The following is a 16,492-nucleotide window of genomic DNA, read 5'->3' as shown; positions in this document are numbered from 1 at the left end:
TTTCTGAACCCTTGAATTTAGAAATGTTCTTATCCAACGTATAACCCTTACGTTCAATCCTATTCCCTCCAATTTCTTTAATAATATTCCATGTTCCACTCTATCAAAGGCTTTGGAAAGATCTATGGCTATGCAATCTAACTGGCCTCCTGAATCTAACTGATCTGATATGTCCTGCTGAAATCCCACCAGTTGTGCCTCGCAAGAAAATTTCTTTCTAAATCCGTACTGGCTCCTCATGAACCAATTTTTATCATCACATATCCCTCTGATGTACTTTGCTATTAAACTCTCCAGTATTTTACAAACTATACTGGTCAGGCTGATTGGTCTGTAGTTCTCTGGTTTCCTTTTATCACCCTTTCCTTTATAAATTGGTATTATTATAGATTCCTTCCATTCCTTTGGTATCACACTATTATTTATGACATAGTCAAACAAAAATTTTAAATAAGGCACTATATACCACCCCATTGTCTTTAATACCTCCCCAGTAATTTGATCACTTCCTGCTGCTTTTCCTTGCTGAAGCAGTTGGATTTCTCTGAAAATATCTTAATTTGTGAATGAGAAGCTTCTTGTTTCCCTCTGTGTCTCTCCCTCTCTATCTTCTGTTACGGTTTCCAAGTCCTGACAATCTTCTACTGAATCTCTTAATTCCCTACTAAAGAGGTTTGCTTTCTCAGTATCTGTTAAATAGTGTACACCCCCTTCTCCCACCATTGTAGGAATTTGGATTCCTTTTCCTTTTTGATTCCTAATATATGAATACAGCTTTTTCCATTTCCCTTTGTGGTCATTACCCTCTTGAAGAATGCCATTCATATAATTCTCTTTTGCTTCCTTTTTCACTCTATTCAGTTCCCTCATTAGTTGTTTTCTAGTTTCTCTATTCTCCCTACCTTCTTTGATTTTCCTGTTTACAATTCTACATTTTCTTTTTAATTTTCTTATTTCCCTTGTGTAATAAACAGGGTCTGAGGTCATTTTACCCTTCTTAACAGGTACAAATCTCTTCTCTCCTTCCCAAATTATTCCTTTAAATTTAGCCCAAAGTGTATCCACATTATTCCCTTCACTTATCCAACAACTGAATTGTGATTTAAGGTACGTCCCAAATTCATCAACTTTAGTTTTTCTGTATAATTTCTTGTCTTTTGTGACCCTCGTATTAAGCATTTTTTGGTACGAGTCCTACATCCATTATTACAGCCTTATGGTCACCTATTCCTTCAATTACCTCAGTTTTATCAACAATTTCCCATGGTTTAACCAAGAATACATCTAGCAAGTTATTGAGACGAGTTGGTTCTTGTACTACTTGTGTAAATCCTCCCTCCCAAATTAACTTATTTGCCAGTTTCTGTTCATGGGCTTCACTTGCAGCTCCATTCCATTCAAATTCAGGCAAGTTTAGATCTCCCCCAATTATTACCGTATCATTATTGTTTTTATGAGTATAATCTATTATTTTCTCAAATATTTCCATATCTCTTTCCTCTCTTCCAGGCCTATATGTTCCTATAATTCCCACCTCCTTCATATTATCACAAACTAATTTTATCCCTAATATTTCATCCCTTTCATCAGTAAACCATTCATGCGAACAATAAGTTTCCTTCACCACAATAAATACCCCTCCTCCTTTTTTTATCTCCTCGGTCTCTACGATAGACTGTATACCCTTCTGGAAATACTTCTGTATTACCCACCCCTTCTCTCAACTACGATTCCACTCCTATCACCACATCCGTCTCATAAGATTCCATCAATGTACCGAATTTTAATTGTTTATTTACTACACTCTGACAGTTTACCAAGAGCAATCTCAGACCTCCTTCCTCCCTAAAACTTGACTGTTGCAATTGGGTAACGTTTGACTCATGAGTTGAGAACTTCCCTGGAACCCAGATCCTTGTACATAGATCTTGATTTAAGGGTCTGGGTTTTCTGGCAAGTTTCCCTGTATGTGGCAGTTTAGTGGTATGGGTTTTCTTAAGTACCGATTAGTTTGCAAATCTCTGTTGATAATTGTAGCAATTTTTCTACAGAGAGTTGCTTTTCCATTACCATTTAGATGTAACCCATGTCTAGTGAACATTTGCCTGCCAAGACCTAGAGTATCTACTACATAGACATTTCTAAAACTCTTACATAATCTCTTGATTTTTATATTTACATCATGTACAGCTTTGTTCACACATGAGTCCTCTAAAAGGTCATACCTGGGTGGCACATTTACTACAATTACTTTTGAGTCAGGTAGTTTGGAAATCTTACCTCTGAGAGTCGTAATTAGTTCCTCACCTTCATTTGCAGCAATGTCATTTGTACCACTCACAATCACCACATAATTGTCCTTCTCTAACACAGGATCACAACTTGAAAGGACGTCTTCAGTTTTGGCACCTGGTTTTATTAGTCCTAAAACCTCAGTCTCTGGATTCTGCAGCTCATCCTTGATGCCTTCTGCCATACCCCGCCCTTGACTGTCTGCGTATTAGTGATCGCGAAGCGTTTCTTTCCTAGTTAAAATAAATGTGTTAGAAAGGAAGGTCTTAAAATTAGGACTATTAGGCAGTACCATATGGCTGATAAAGCATGCATGAGGCAGTTTATAAAAAAGTAACTATGATAGGTGGAAAACGGTAAATAAAAATGTAAACAGACTCTGGGATGGGTTTAAAGCAATTATTGAGGAATGTGAAAACAGGTTTGTACCTTTAAGGGTGGTAAGGAATGGTAAGGACCCACCTTATTATACTAGAGAAATAAAGAGACTAAGAAGGAGGTGCAGACTGGAAAGAAATAGAGTTAGAAATGGCTGTGGATGTAAGGAGAAATTGTAGGAACTTACCAGAAAATTGAATCTAGCAAAGAACGCAGCTAAGGATAACATGATGGCAAGCATAATTGGCAGTCATACAAATTTTAGTGAAAATTGGAAGGGTATATATAGGTACTTTAAGGCAGGAACAGGTTCCAAGAAGGACATTCCAGGAATAATTAATGAACAAGGAGAGTGTGTATGTGATGATCTTCAAAAGGCAGAAGTATTCAGTCAGCAGTATGTAAAGATTGTTGTTTACAAGGATAATGTCCAGAGAGAGGAGGAGACTACTGCTAAAGAAGTATTAAAATTTACATATGATATCAATGACATTTACAATAAGATACAAAAGTTGAAAACTAGAAAGGCAGCTGAAATTGATAAGATTTCTGGGGATATACTAAAGACAATGGGTTGGGATATAGTATCATATCTGAAGTACTTATTTGATTATTGTTTGGTCGAAGGAGCTATACCAGATGAATGGAGAGTTACTATAGTAGCCCCTGTGTATAAAGGTGATAGACATAAAGCTGAAACTTACAGGCCAGTGAGTTTGACGTGCATTGTATGTAAGCTTTGGGAAGGCATTCTTTCTGATTATATTAGACATGTTTGCGAAATTAATAACTGGTTCGATAGAAGGCAGTTCGGTTTTAGGAAAGGTTATTCCACTGAAGCTCAACTTGTAGGATTCCAGCAAGATATAGCAGATATCTTGGATTCAGGAGGTCAAATGGACTGTATCGCGATTGTCCTGTCTAAAGCATTTGTTAGGGTGGATCATAGGAGACTACTGGCAAAAATGAGTGCAATTGGACTATACAAAAGACTGACTGAATGGGTTGCTATTTTTCTAGAAAATAGATCTCAGAGAATTAGAGTAGGCGAAGCTTCATCTGACCCTGTAATAATTAAGAGGGGAATTCCTCAAGGCAGTATTATTGGACCTTTATGTTTTCTTACATATATAAATGATATGAGTAAAGGAGTGGAATCAGAGGTAAGGCTTTTTGCGGATAATGTTATTGTGTATAGGGTAATAAATAAGTTAAAAGATTGTGAGCAACTGCGACGTGACCTCGATAATGTTGTGAGTTGGACAGCAGGCAATGGTATGTTGATAAACGGGGTTAAAAGTCAGGTTGTGAGTTTCACAAATAGGAAAAGTCCTCTCACTTTTAGTTACTGCGTTGATGGGGTGAATGTTCCTTTTGGGGATCATTGTAAGTATCTAGGTGTTAATGTAAGGAAAGATCTTCATTGGGGTTATCACGTAAATGGGATTGTAAATTTAAGGGTACAGATCTCTGCACATGGCTGTGAGGGTGTTTACGGGTTGTAGTGAGGTGTCAAGGGAGAGGGTATATAAGTCTCTGGTAAGACTCCAACTAGAGTATGGCTCCAGTGTCTTGGACCCTCACCAGGATTACCTGATTCAAGAACTGGAAGAAATCCAAAAACAGCCCGATTTATTCTGGATGATTTCCGACAAAAGAGCTGATCGACTATGTGATATGTTTCGAGCTGGCAGTTGAGAGATGGCGTGGAATGACATTAGTAGACGAGTAAGTTTGAGTGGTGCCTTTACAAGTAGGAAAGATCACAATATGAAGATAAAGTTGGAATTCAACAGGAATTACCGGGGCAAATATTCATTTATAGGAAGGGGAGTTAGGGATTGGAATAACTTACCAAGGGGGATGTTCAATAAATTTCAAATTTATTTGAAATCATTTAGGAAAAATGCTAGGAAAACTACAGATAGGGAATCTGCCACCTGGGCGACTGCCGTAAATGCAGATCAGTATTAACTGATTGATGGTTCCGGCGATAGATGTGTAAGAAGATAGATAGATGTGTAAGTTAACATTACAGTCCGAAAACGAAATTTCGCTCATTGGTGTAGTTCTGATTCTGATTTTATTTCATAAATAAACCAAGAAATAATAGGTACTCTGAAAGCTTCTCAGTTTTATTCTCATGTGATAAATATACTCTGTGGCGATAAAATACCTCAGAAAGCAAAAGTGCCCATGTTTCAATCATTAGTTACTTCATTTAAGTTCTTACCTATGGACTGGAAACATGTACCCTACATAACAAGGCTAATAGTAAAATTCAGTGAACGAAAATGAAATTAATCAGAACAATGAGCCAAAAGACAAAGAAAGACAAGTATAGAAATTAAAAAAACAGGGAGAAATACCTGTTACCGAGCTTTTAGGAAGTCCAGGCTACAATGGTTCGGACATGTTATGAGGATGGACAGTATGAGAACAGCAAGGAAATATTTTGACCGCGAAGTAAAAGTGGAGAGGTCGGTAGAGAGGTCAAGGAATCTATGGATAAACACAGTGAAATCAGAGGTCAGCAAGAGGTACTTCAAGTGGGAGGATATAGAGGGAAAGAAAATATTTTCCGACAGGAAGAATTGGAGAACACTTGTACACCACACTCGGGAAACTGGAGCTGGAAAATATTGATGATGATGATGATGGCGATGATGGATCATCTAAATTAATTTGAATGTTACTCTTAGCTTTAATATGTAATTCTTTGTGCTTTAAATATAATTCAATTTCTTATCTTAATTTGATAGTAATTTGTATCAAACTAGGCAACCTCCAATAAAGGGAAATATTGAATAAAATGTTGTTGTTGTTGTTTGAGTCATCAGTCCATAGACTGGTTTGATGCAGCTCTCCATGCCACCCTATCCTGTGCTAACCTTTTCATTTCTACGTAACTATTGCATCCTACATCTGCTCTAATCTGTTTGTCATAATCATACCTTGGTCTACCCCTACCGTTCTTGCCACCTACACTTCCTTCAAAAACCAACTGAACAAGTCCTGGGTGTCTTAAGGTGTGTCCTATCATTCTATATCTTCTTCTCGTCAAATTTAGCCAAATCGATCTCCTCTCACCAATTTGATTCAGTATCTCTTCATTCGTGATTCGATCTATCCATCTCACCTTCAGCATTCTTCTACAACACCACATTTCAAAAGCTTCTATTCTCTTTCTTTCTGAGCTAGTTATCGTCCATGTTTCACTTCCATACAATGCCACGCTCCACACAAAAGTCTTCAAAAACAACGGGCAACTACAGCCGTAACCACCTCCCGAGGACATGCAGTTCTCTCTGTATGAAAGATGTACTGATGATGGCTTCCTCCCGAGTAAAATATTCCGGAGGTAAACTAGTCCCCCATTCGGATCTCCGGGTGGGGACTACACGAGAGGGGGCGATCATCAGGAAGATGGATACTGACATTCTGCGAGTCGGAGCGTGGAATGTTAGAAGTTTGAATAAAATGTATTCAAAACAAAAGGTTAATGTGTACATAGATATTGAACAAGCACTGCTCTCTTCATCTAAGTCACCACTTTCGTTGTGAATTGCCTGCTTGTCTTGCTTCTGGAAGGTGGAGGGGGATTAAAATACATTTTTCACAAGTATTGGATGGTTATAGTAAAATGTAACGTACGGAACATGACTCTGTGCTCATTTATACGACTGTGACCATAATTTACTCCAGGTACCCGAGTTCAACTCCTGGGGCCGAGGAAGCTGGATGACTCAGACAAGGGCTTTGTCAACTGGAAGTTCATGTCTGTGCTAACTTGGGGAGAGAACCCTACGGGTATTTGGATGCTCGAAATATCAGATAAGGTAAGATAATCGAATATTCTCCGTTGAATTATAATCCGTAAAGTGTTGTCTATCAGCTGATTGCGAATAATTTTGAGAGGAAGGCCGCTATGGGTGTTCAGTTGAATTATGTTTTACTCTTGTATTGTATTAAAAATATTGTTTTTAATATTTAAAACTTTCGTTAATTTAAGTACACTACAAATATATTATACAATTGATCACATTGCAAATTTTACCTGAGAAAGTATTTGATACATGTGTGTGTCACATATTTAACCAGTAAACACATGAGTACACAAAGCAAAATTCGAATTCTCCTCTACTGTAAAATTTAGTGCAGGCCTACTTTTATATCAAACATATTATATTCTTTCCAAATTATTCGTTACTTCTCTTTCTAAATTAATCAGCGGTGATGTCAAAATTATGTACGGGAGAAGGAACATTTACAATGGGAAATCAATTTCGATTTTGGCAGCTACTATGATGACGTCATATTAACTCATATGGCAGTGAATGATTTTTGGCAGTTAGTAATTTCTGGTGACGGTGGTGAAGCAGATACCAATATTAGTACAGTGAGATCAAATGAATATATACCAAATGAGCTCAGAAAAAGATTCGTCAAAGAATTTTGCTCTTTCATTGTAAACGAACTGTGCAATATCAAGTATTTATTTTCAGTGTTATAGTACTTTCAGTTCTTTTTGAGTGCCTAATCTGTCATAAAACCGCTCCTAGCTACTCCTAGGAGCTTCTTTACCATGAAACTCAACTTTTATTATTGTTTCGCTCACTGCTGAGCTACCCACATTGTCACCATTCCACCGATATTGTCGTCTCTTGCTGGTTACCGTGCTATCTCGGACTCTGATATCACGATGTAGTGGAATAACACACGTTTAATGGAAAGTTGCGTATTTGAGAAATCAATAGGATAAGACCATAATATTTCACATTTACATTTAATAATTGAAATTAATGATCTAAGAATACAAAGTTTTTCTCAATTTATATTTGAAGAATTTTAACTTGAATTTGGATTGCTAATTTCCATTAGTTCGTCAATGAATATTGGTTATTACTTTCAGGTTTCTTTCGTTGATACAAATAACTATCATTATTAATAACTTATGTTGACTGCGCGGAAAAAAAACGATGTGAAGACAAGCCTGAAATGAATTAATGGAAATGGTGACGAGTTTCGATCAACTGCATTCGTGGAGAAACGATATATCAAGATTTGTTAGTAATTGTAAAATATAGTATTGTAAACAGGTATATCTTTCACATGTAGACTTTGTGATCGAAGGACAACAAATTTAGGCCAATATATAAATTGGAATTCTAGAACATTTCTTCAAATTATTCAATCGGCAACTCTTCTGCCAGAAAAAGAAGAATAATTCAGCAAAGGTGAAAAAACTAATGTCCACGAAAGAAAATATGTGTGAGGTGACACTAAAAGGTAGATATAGGTTTAGATTATGCAGGAGTACATTCGCCTGTTCCTGGCACACGTGGATGATGTGCCAGTTTTAGCACAAAAAACAAACAAATATACAGAAATCTCACATGCAAGAAGTGTAGATTTACTTTATGCAAGTCTCATTGTCATTCATTTCAAACTATCAGATTAGTCTTCTGGATCCAAGGGAGTTTGGCTCTTGTAATATTCTCTTCCCACTAAAGCATATAGCTACATTTTTTATTTATTCACTTTGATTAAGCAGTAATAATGTGGTGTGTGTAGATTGGAGAACCAGTGTGGAATAAATATTTATGAAAAATCTCTGATGGCATTTACTTACAATGTTCCTAGAAATATAGGCCACAGCCTAGGAGCAAAATAATGAACGTCACAGTCCTCATCCCCGTTGGACCACATGGTAGCGTGAGATTTCTGCAAGTTTTAGTCCAATTGAAATCATTTCTGAGCCATGGTAGTATACCTATGGGTGTTAAGTGGTGGCAGTGAAGAAGCGCAACAAGTGAAAAATTCAAACAATTGAAAACATTAGGATACTTAAAGGATATACAAGGGATGCAACTCTTAAAACCTATTTACTTAAATTATATTTTGAGATAAAATACTACACTTATTTTCCCTTCAAATTCCGTTAGAATGGAGAGAAGAGTTTCTATTTTATGCTTAAATATTGTTAGATGAACTAATAAAATGGGTCATTGTATTCATTAAATTGGCAAGAGAAACATTTCTGATCATATCTCAGAACTATGCACTTTTCTGATATACTTACAGTATCCCTAAGTTTTGCTTTTTCCCGTTTTCATACTTTCGATCTTATGTTACCTTTCATATCGCTGCGATTAATTTTGCCTTCATACGTGCTCTATAACCAAGAACGTCTCTTAACCACCTGATTTTTCGATTTAAGTTCTCGTTTTATGTAAATGGACAACTTTCATAAGGACTTAGAATATATTTAGAGACTAGCAAATGTACCCGTGCTTCGCTACGGTATTCTACATTACATACGAATTTCTCCGTAAATTACTGTAAAGGCAGTGAGTAAGACTATATTAAATTGCACCTACAAACGGACTTCACCCACAGACGACTCGTTCAGTGTTCCACATGGTTGGTCCTATGACATTTTCTCGTATCTCCTATATGTATGGGTTAGATTCAGTTATTCATTGAATGGGGTGAAATTTGGTACAGCTTGCACATTCTACTATTTTTTTTTCTACTCATGTGACCCTGGAATCATAAAATTGTGCGAACATATGGCCACTGGTGATGTCAATGTGCGTGCCCAATGTCATGATTGCATCTTTCCTATAAGTGTGCCAAATAATGACATAGTTACACGTGTAAAAAGTAAAACATTAACTTGAAATCGAGAAATGCAGTACTATTTAACGAATAAAGGATAGATATACGACAAAATGTCATAGGTCCAAAGTTGTAGATCTCTCCAAATTGAAACGCGATCTTGTGTGATACGACTTACGGTTTAGCCACCAATTATTCCGAAAGGAAGGTCTGCGCCGTCGTTAAAATTGCATCCATATTTCGATATTTTCCGGGACCAAAAAATACATTTGCATAGCCTGGAAGATGTATTTCCTCCAAGAAAAAATTGTCCAGGTTTCGGGATTAGCACTCGCATACATACGGAGTAATTAAGGAAGAAAGTAATACAGTTGAGAATGTTGAAATTAATAGAAAATCGAGACAGCGGGATGAGTACAAATATGTAAATTCCAAGTGAATGTACTGGAAAATCAAATGCCCCTCAATAAATTATGCTGGTGAAATCGGTAACAGAGGAGAAATTTAGGCGCAGGGATTTTAGGTAAACAGATAAGGAGGTGAGTAATGGTGTTATTACTTGAGCTATTCTAGGATGGTTATAACCTCCAACGATATTCCGCCAATATCCCGCAGAATGGCCGATTGTCGCCTCTCTTGCCTTCTATCCAAGGAACAACCACGATTTTTTTTCTAGGGTCTTTACGTAGCACCGACACAGATAGGTCTTATGGCGACGATGGGATAGGAATGGCCTAGGAGTTGGAAGGAAGCGGCCGTGGCCTTAATTAAGGTACAGCCCCAGCATTTGCCTGGTGTGAAAATGGGAAACCACGGAAAACCATCTTCAGGGCTGCCGACAGTGGGATTCGAACCCCCTATCTCCCGGATGCAAAACCACGAATTTAAAGACATGATGATGAAAATGGCAATACGTTACTTGCCTGCTAGCATGCAGTCAGGGACGTTGCCATGGTAACCTGTAGGTTCGTTGTCGGTCTGTCGGTCACTCAATGCAGAGCATGATACCCGCAGAAATAGTAAATTTCTTCGTCATTTGAAAAGTAAGGTAAATTATGAACATAACGAAAGTTGTTTATAATGAAGATGCGTTTCACATACGGTCCACGGAGTTTACAGAAAATCAATAGTATAAGAGAAAAGGGAGGAAACCCGTTCTGGTTATCCCATAAACCCCCGTCTCTTCAAAGATTTTAATGCGATATGCATATCGAAACCTTCCTCGGGATGAGTACAATCTAAATGTGAAGTTTGGTTTGGATCTATCCAGCCGTTTCACCGTGATGATGGAACAAACAGACAAACAGACAAACAAACAGATACGAAAAATAAAAATCACCGTTTCGGTCTTGAGTTGATCAAAAACGGATAAATATCTGAAAAAATTGGCAAAACAAACGAAATTACAGACAGCGGACCCCCTAAAACTTTATTTATATAGATAAAAAAGTTTAAATATATAACATACTTTTATCACCGTGTTCAAGATGTGAATGTTAGTAATTTTTCATGAAAAATACGTTTTCCCATCATTGGAAATAACCTAAGCTAGGAGGGGTTAATAGGGATAATAAAACTGAAATCCACTAAAATTACGTTTGAAAGAAGACTGTTATTTAAAGCATTGGATACTTAAAGATTTAAGAGGCCAAAAGTCAACATTGACCCTTTATGGGTACTCCTTCGTAACATTACTTTCTCTGTGTTTACATGTACGAAAGCTCAATACTACCTTAGTCAATAAGTTCGTGAACTGGCGCAAGACTGTAGGAAACTTTGCAGCGTGGTTATCACCTGCTCAATTCCTCACTGTTCCTGAACATGCTCGACACCGTTGACTGCTACGCACTCCTCTTCGTCAGAATGATCTCCCCGTTAAATTGCAGCATTTCTTAAATTCCGTAGTTCACGTTAAATACCTTTAGATACCGTGCTTCTGTTTACACTGTTCGCACACAATTAGGACAAGGAGGAGTCGCCCCGTAGTGAAACTTATCAAACTGTGCATCACATCTCTAAATCAATGCCTGCACTACGTCTATATACTATGTATTCTCGATTATTTCAGACTGGTTCCGCGTCAAACCACGGCTGGATAGGCGAGTGCTCCCTACTCCTACATGGAACTAAACATCGACCTGCACATTTGGCCGGAGGACCAAGGAAATACAATATTGATTACAACCGTGTTCACAAGAAGGTAATATAAAGATTTTTGAGTTTCATGTATGTTCTTTCTTCTTGGCAACCAGAGTTTAGTTCATAGAAACGAGGAATCTAGATTTTGTCATAAATAATAATTAAAAAATAGCGTTATCTGTATTAACTTCAACTACCGTGGGGTCAAAAGTCAGGCGAGATAATGGACTTTTGAAAGTTCGCCACCAGAGTTTCCATTCCTCTCAGTGCTACTTCTCTGAAGCGTCCAAACGAAAAATATGGTTTACCAAGGAGCATTTAATTTTCGACGAGGGCCATTTTTATTGTAACGCTATTATAGCTTCTTCACCTTTCGTTGTTAATGAATGAAGATTAATTATTCAGCTGAATATACATAAATATAAGATGCTAATGATGATGCTAATACGAAAAGGATTTGTAAATTTCAATGTTCACAATAGTGAAATGGATGACTATCCATAAATACAAACACTTTTCAGAGTGCACAATTTAAGTTAAAATAACACTAAAGAATGTTAATTTTACGGTGCAGTCAGAAAAAATAAAACCAAGTTTCCCAATAATGGTAAACCCATTCATTCTTCTTCTTATGACGCCGTCTCCCTTCGAAGGTTGGCGATCCAATTGATTATGATTACACGGGAAACGGCAACACGGAATATTTCTATCGACGTATGTCCATACCACCGCCGCAAGTCTTTCAGCCATAGTTCAATATTATTTCTAATTTCTGTATTTAATGTGGTTGTTGCAAATCTAGGCTTCTTCACCGCAAAATGGCTTCAGATGCTGAAATTCTAGAAACTTGAAAAGTATTAAATTTGAAGATGAGACTTGTTTAACACACTGTACAGGTGATCAAAAAGAGAAACAAAGGAGGACCAATATTTGTGGAAGTGATCTTACAGGTTAGAATCTGATTTATTCATTCGAAGGGAAATTTCAAATCGCAGTAAAACAATTAATACTTTGTAGTTTTTACACATTTTTGTTGATAATATTTATATTGTTGTTGTTGTTTCTGGGTCATAATTATATATACTAGTTTGATACAGCGCTCCATTCCACCCTATCCTGTGCTAGCCTTTTCATTTCTGAGTAACTACTACATCCTACATCTACTCTATCTCTTAGTCATATTCATGCCTCGGTCTACCGCCACCATTCATACCGTCTACACTCCTCTCAAAAATTACTAAACAAGTCCTGAGTTTCCTAAGGTGTGTTCTACCATTCTGTCTCTTCTTTTGGTAAAATAAAGCCAAATAGTTCCCCGATCAACAATTAGATTCAGTTTCTCCTCATTTTTGATTCGATCTATCCATCTCACCTTCATCATTCTTCTGTAACGCCACATTTCAGAAGCTTCTATTATTTTACTTTCTGAACTAGTAATTGTCCATGTTTCACTTACATACTTTGTCATGCTCCAGTTGAAGGTTTACAAAATATCCTTCTAATTATTATATCAATGTTCGGATTGAGAAAATTTCTTTTCTTAAGAAAGGGCTTCCTTGCATGTCCTAGTCTGCATTTTATTCCTCCTTTTCCCTGCCATCTTCAGTTAGTTGCAGTATTATGACACCGAAATCTCTTTCGTAGATATTTTGACGGTTAGCCGACTTTTCATCCGGACTCTTGATATGTAATCTCAGTTGGCGTCTGACGCTTCATTAAATTGTACGTTTTGTCCTGTGAGTTTCAATCAGTAGTTTTAAGAGAGTCTGGTCAAATAGTAGCATTTAAGTTACTATTTAAATTTCTAGTGGAAATAGATTCCTCTTCTACTTTTGAAATTTAATAGCATTTATGATTAAAGGTTTAAGTATTGATAAATGCTTATCTTACTTGGGTGAATTACATAATGCAAAGTGACTGTACATTTTATATTTTCTCCATTGGGGATAGTGGTAGAGGTGAGATGTGTGTAACTGCAGCAAAATATAAAAGGAGCATTCTTGCCTTCTTGCAAGCTTAATAAACCGTTTAGGTCTCCATTTCTGATTTTCGCAACGCTTTGACCGTGCTTGACTCTCCAATCCACTTTCCGCCCTTCTCAAGACTTCCTATTCCTTGTGCAGTTTGCTATTTTCTTACCTTGTCTTAAGCAATTTTTTACATTGTTTTGTAGAATAATATTGTCTAAAAGTAATTGCATTGATTTCGAAAATTTCATTTCCTTGTATGCATGTTCTTTCATTAATTTGTGTATGTAATAAAAATAATAATAATAATAATCATATTGTATTATTCTTTAATGTTACACTAACTTCTTTTAATGGTTTTCAGAGACATTGAGATGCCAAGATTTTGGTTCCCCAAGAGTTGATTTGTGTTGCTAGAAAATCTACCAACATGCGACACGAACACTTTGAATACCGGTACTTTCAAATGCCACCGAACTGAGCCAGGATCGAACCCACCAATTTGGTCTCAGAATCATTATATGAAATAGGACTGTGTTGAATATATTCAGTGAACTGACATCTTTCCTTGTCTCCCAGAGCAATTACTTCGCTTTATGTATCACACTGATTTAATCTTGTTATCATATATGGGAATGTTGCCAACTAGTTCACGATCGCATCCTACAGCTTGTTTGGCAAGGTCATGTGAAATGACCGCATTGTAACATTTTACTTCTGTCTTCAAATATAATCAGTGACACATCAAGGGCAGTTGAAAATGGGTGTTACATGAACGAATCCGATCCACTAAATGTCACTATATTATTTATCCAAAATGGCAGATAATAATTGTTTTCATTCAAATAAAGTGTAAAATCTGCGGTAAATTAAAAATACCGTCGTTACTAGAGAAATATCTAGAGAAATATGTATACGTACTTACGAGCTGTAGACAGGACGCCATTATGTTGCATTCCGCTGCTCGTGCCGTCTTTTGTTTCTTTCTTGAGGTCCAGGACTAGCACCAACGAATGTGAGTGCTATGTCTGTGAATTCTCATTATCCTTGTCCATATGACTAGCGCGGGCAGTTCAAACAGCAAAGTAGCCGGTATCATGATCCCTGGACCAATAAATATATTACTGTTTTGTTGAATGGTAAATAGCTTCAGCAATAATAATGAATGAGTTAGGGCACAAAACGAATGAGTAACATGAAGAAAACGGCACCTAATTAATTCAAACAACTTCACTGAACAAAGACATCACACACTAAAATATTAGACAAACAAAGCACATACGGAAGCGCTGCGACGTAGCGGAAAAAATAGTTGTAAGGTAGTAAATTTTGTATCCATATTATTCTCTACAAGTAAAATATTACGTGCTGTTTCTTAATTTACCGCAGATTTTACACTTTCTTTGAGAAAAAGCAATTATTATCTTCCATTTGGGACAAATAATACAGTGACATTTCGTGGATCCAGTTCGCTCACGTAACCGGAAATAGACTGTGTTTGATGCTACAATATAAACACATGCCCCTACTCGCAGTAAAGATCACTTTACGTATCTCTTGTAAGGAGAATATACCAGAGATTTTCCGACCATCGCAGCGAACACCGAGGGCGCCATTTTCCCTCTTGGTTGGCCTTGCATACTTTTCACATATATTCGACTCTTTTCCAGAAAAACAGGGTATCATTTTTCGATGGAGCATTACTGAATGGTATCTTGAACTTTCCTAATTGTCTGAGAGGAGTTGGTATAAATAGGGCCAAGAATATGCAGTGATTGATTATAATGCTAGTACGACTATCCTGCTGCCTACAGGACAGTTTGATATGAGACTTTGCTCAATATACATAAAATAAAACAACAAAAAAAAGTTGTAATAGCACGGAATTTGTAATGGGTGATTGTTACCTTGACGGAAGTAACTATTTACAACATCAGTGCTAAAGGGTAGTACAGTATGGAAAAAACGAATATTTGAATGTAGGCTTTAATACCTGTGATACGAGTGGGCATGGAGATATACAGGTTTCCAAATGTTTCATGCAAAATTTCAGTCCATATTTGCTACAATTGGTCCTCTGTATCATGTAAACACCCAGGGTGATGAGGTTGGTAAATTTAAGCGTTCACAGGCATAAATAAGGCAATCAGGCAAGCTACGGAATTGTGACAGTTTCGAAGGCATTTTAGTGATAGTCTTTCTTTATATGGACCGGCATTATCCAAGAGAATATACCTCCTGGAATTCTTACCATGAAGGGCAACATATGTGTCAGGAAAATTTTCCTCCACAATATATCCATCGTATCACAAATATGAGTGACCCACTCACGTATGCGATGCCCTGCAGACCACAAACCTAACAACAGTGGGGGCGGTGTTTAGTGCCATAGTAAAGTCCAGATTCAGGTGCTCACATCGCAGCCTCCAATCAGGAACATGTCCGTCATCATTGCACAAAGGCAACCCGGATCGACTCCGCAGCATTCGAGGTTTTTCGTTCATGATACCAGTGTGTACACTGTGGACAGGCGTCAATGGCAAGATACGTAATGGGCGCCAAAAGACTAAACTGTTTTCAGTCAAGTACGTAGGAATGGTACAGGTAGCCAGAGAGGCATGCTATGATCTTGCTACGTAGTCCTGGATGATGAACATGGTATAGATATATCTGGTCCCCTGCTGACCTGTTGAGAGCGTCCTAAACCCATTTGCGGTTCAAGCACTTACTGGTCCGACGGCCCAGGCGATGGGCGATTCGCCTATGCGATAATCTGGCCTTTGAAATTCCAATAACTTGTCCACTGTCAAACTCCGAAAACAGGGCAAAGTATGTTCGGTTTCGCCAAAGAGACATGTGCAGTGGTCGACGAGCTTCCCACAAAGGAAGCAGCACTCCACGAGCTTGTATACAGTTCACGACTGGCAGCTAGTTCACGTCCACTGATGCAAAAGATCGTTCACCTAATAACGTTCGAAAACCTGCTTGAGGTGTGACTGACTGCATGATAATATTTACAGCAAAACGATTACTCCTTCTTGGTTCACGATTACTTTCTCTTGATTTGGGGATGCCGATGTTAAAAACACTGCTAC

At 37.5% G+C, this 16,492-nt stretch overlaps 1 protein-coding gene across 1 annotated transcript in view; it reads left to right on the top strand.

The window, feature by feature from the left end:
• The window catches only part of LOC136881601 (neuroendocrine convertase 1), a 313,703-nt gene that overhangs the window by 277,227 nt on the left and 19,984 nt on the right, over positions 1–16,492 (top strand). The window contains exons 12-13 of the mRNA XM_067154163.2: positions 6,376–6,509; positions 11,360–11,491. Coding sequence (XP_067010264.2) covers positions 6,376–6,509; positions 11,360–11,491 — 266 coding nt within the window. The remainder of the gene's footprint in view (positions 1–6,375; positions 6,510–11,359; positions 11,492–16,492) is intronic.

The sequence above is a fragment of the Anabrus simplex genome, chromosome 1, assembly GCF_040414725.1.
Source record: "Anabrus simplex isolate iqAnaSimp1 chromosome 1, ASM4041472v1, whole genome shotgun sequence".
NCBI lineage: Eukaryota > Metazoa > Arthropoda > Insecta > Orthoptera > Tettigoniidae > Anabrus > Anabrus simplex.
This window is presented reverse-complemented; position numbering and strand designations above follow the sequence as displayed.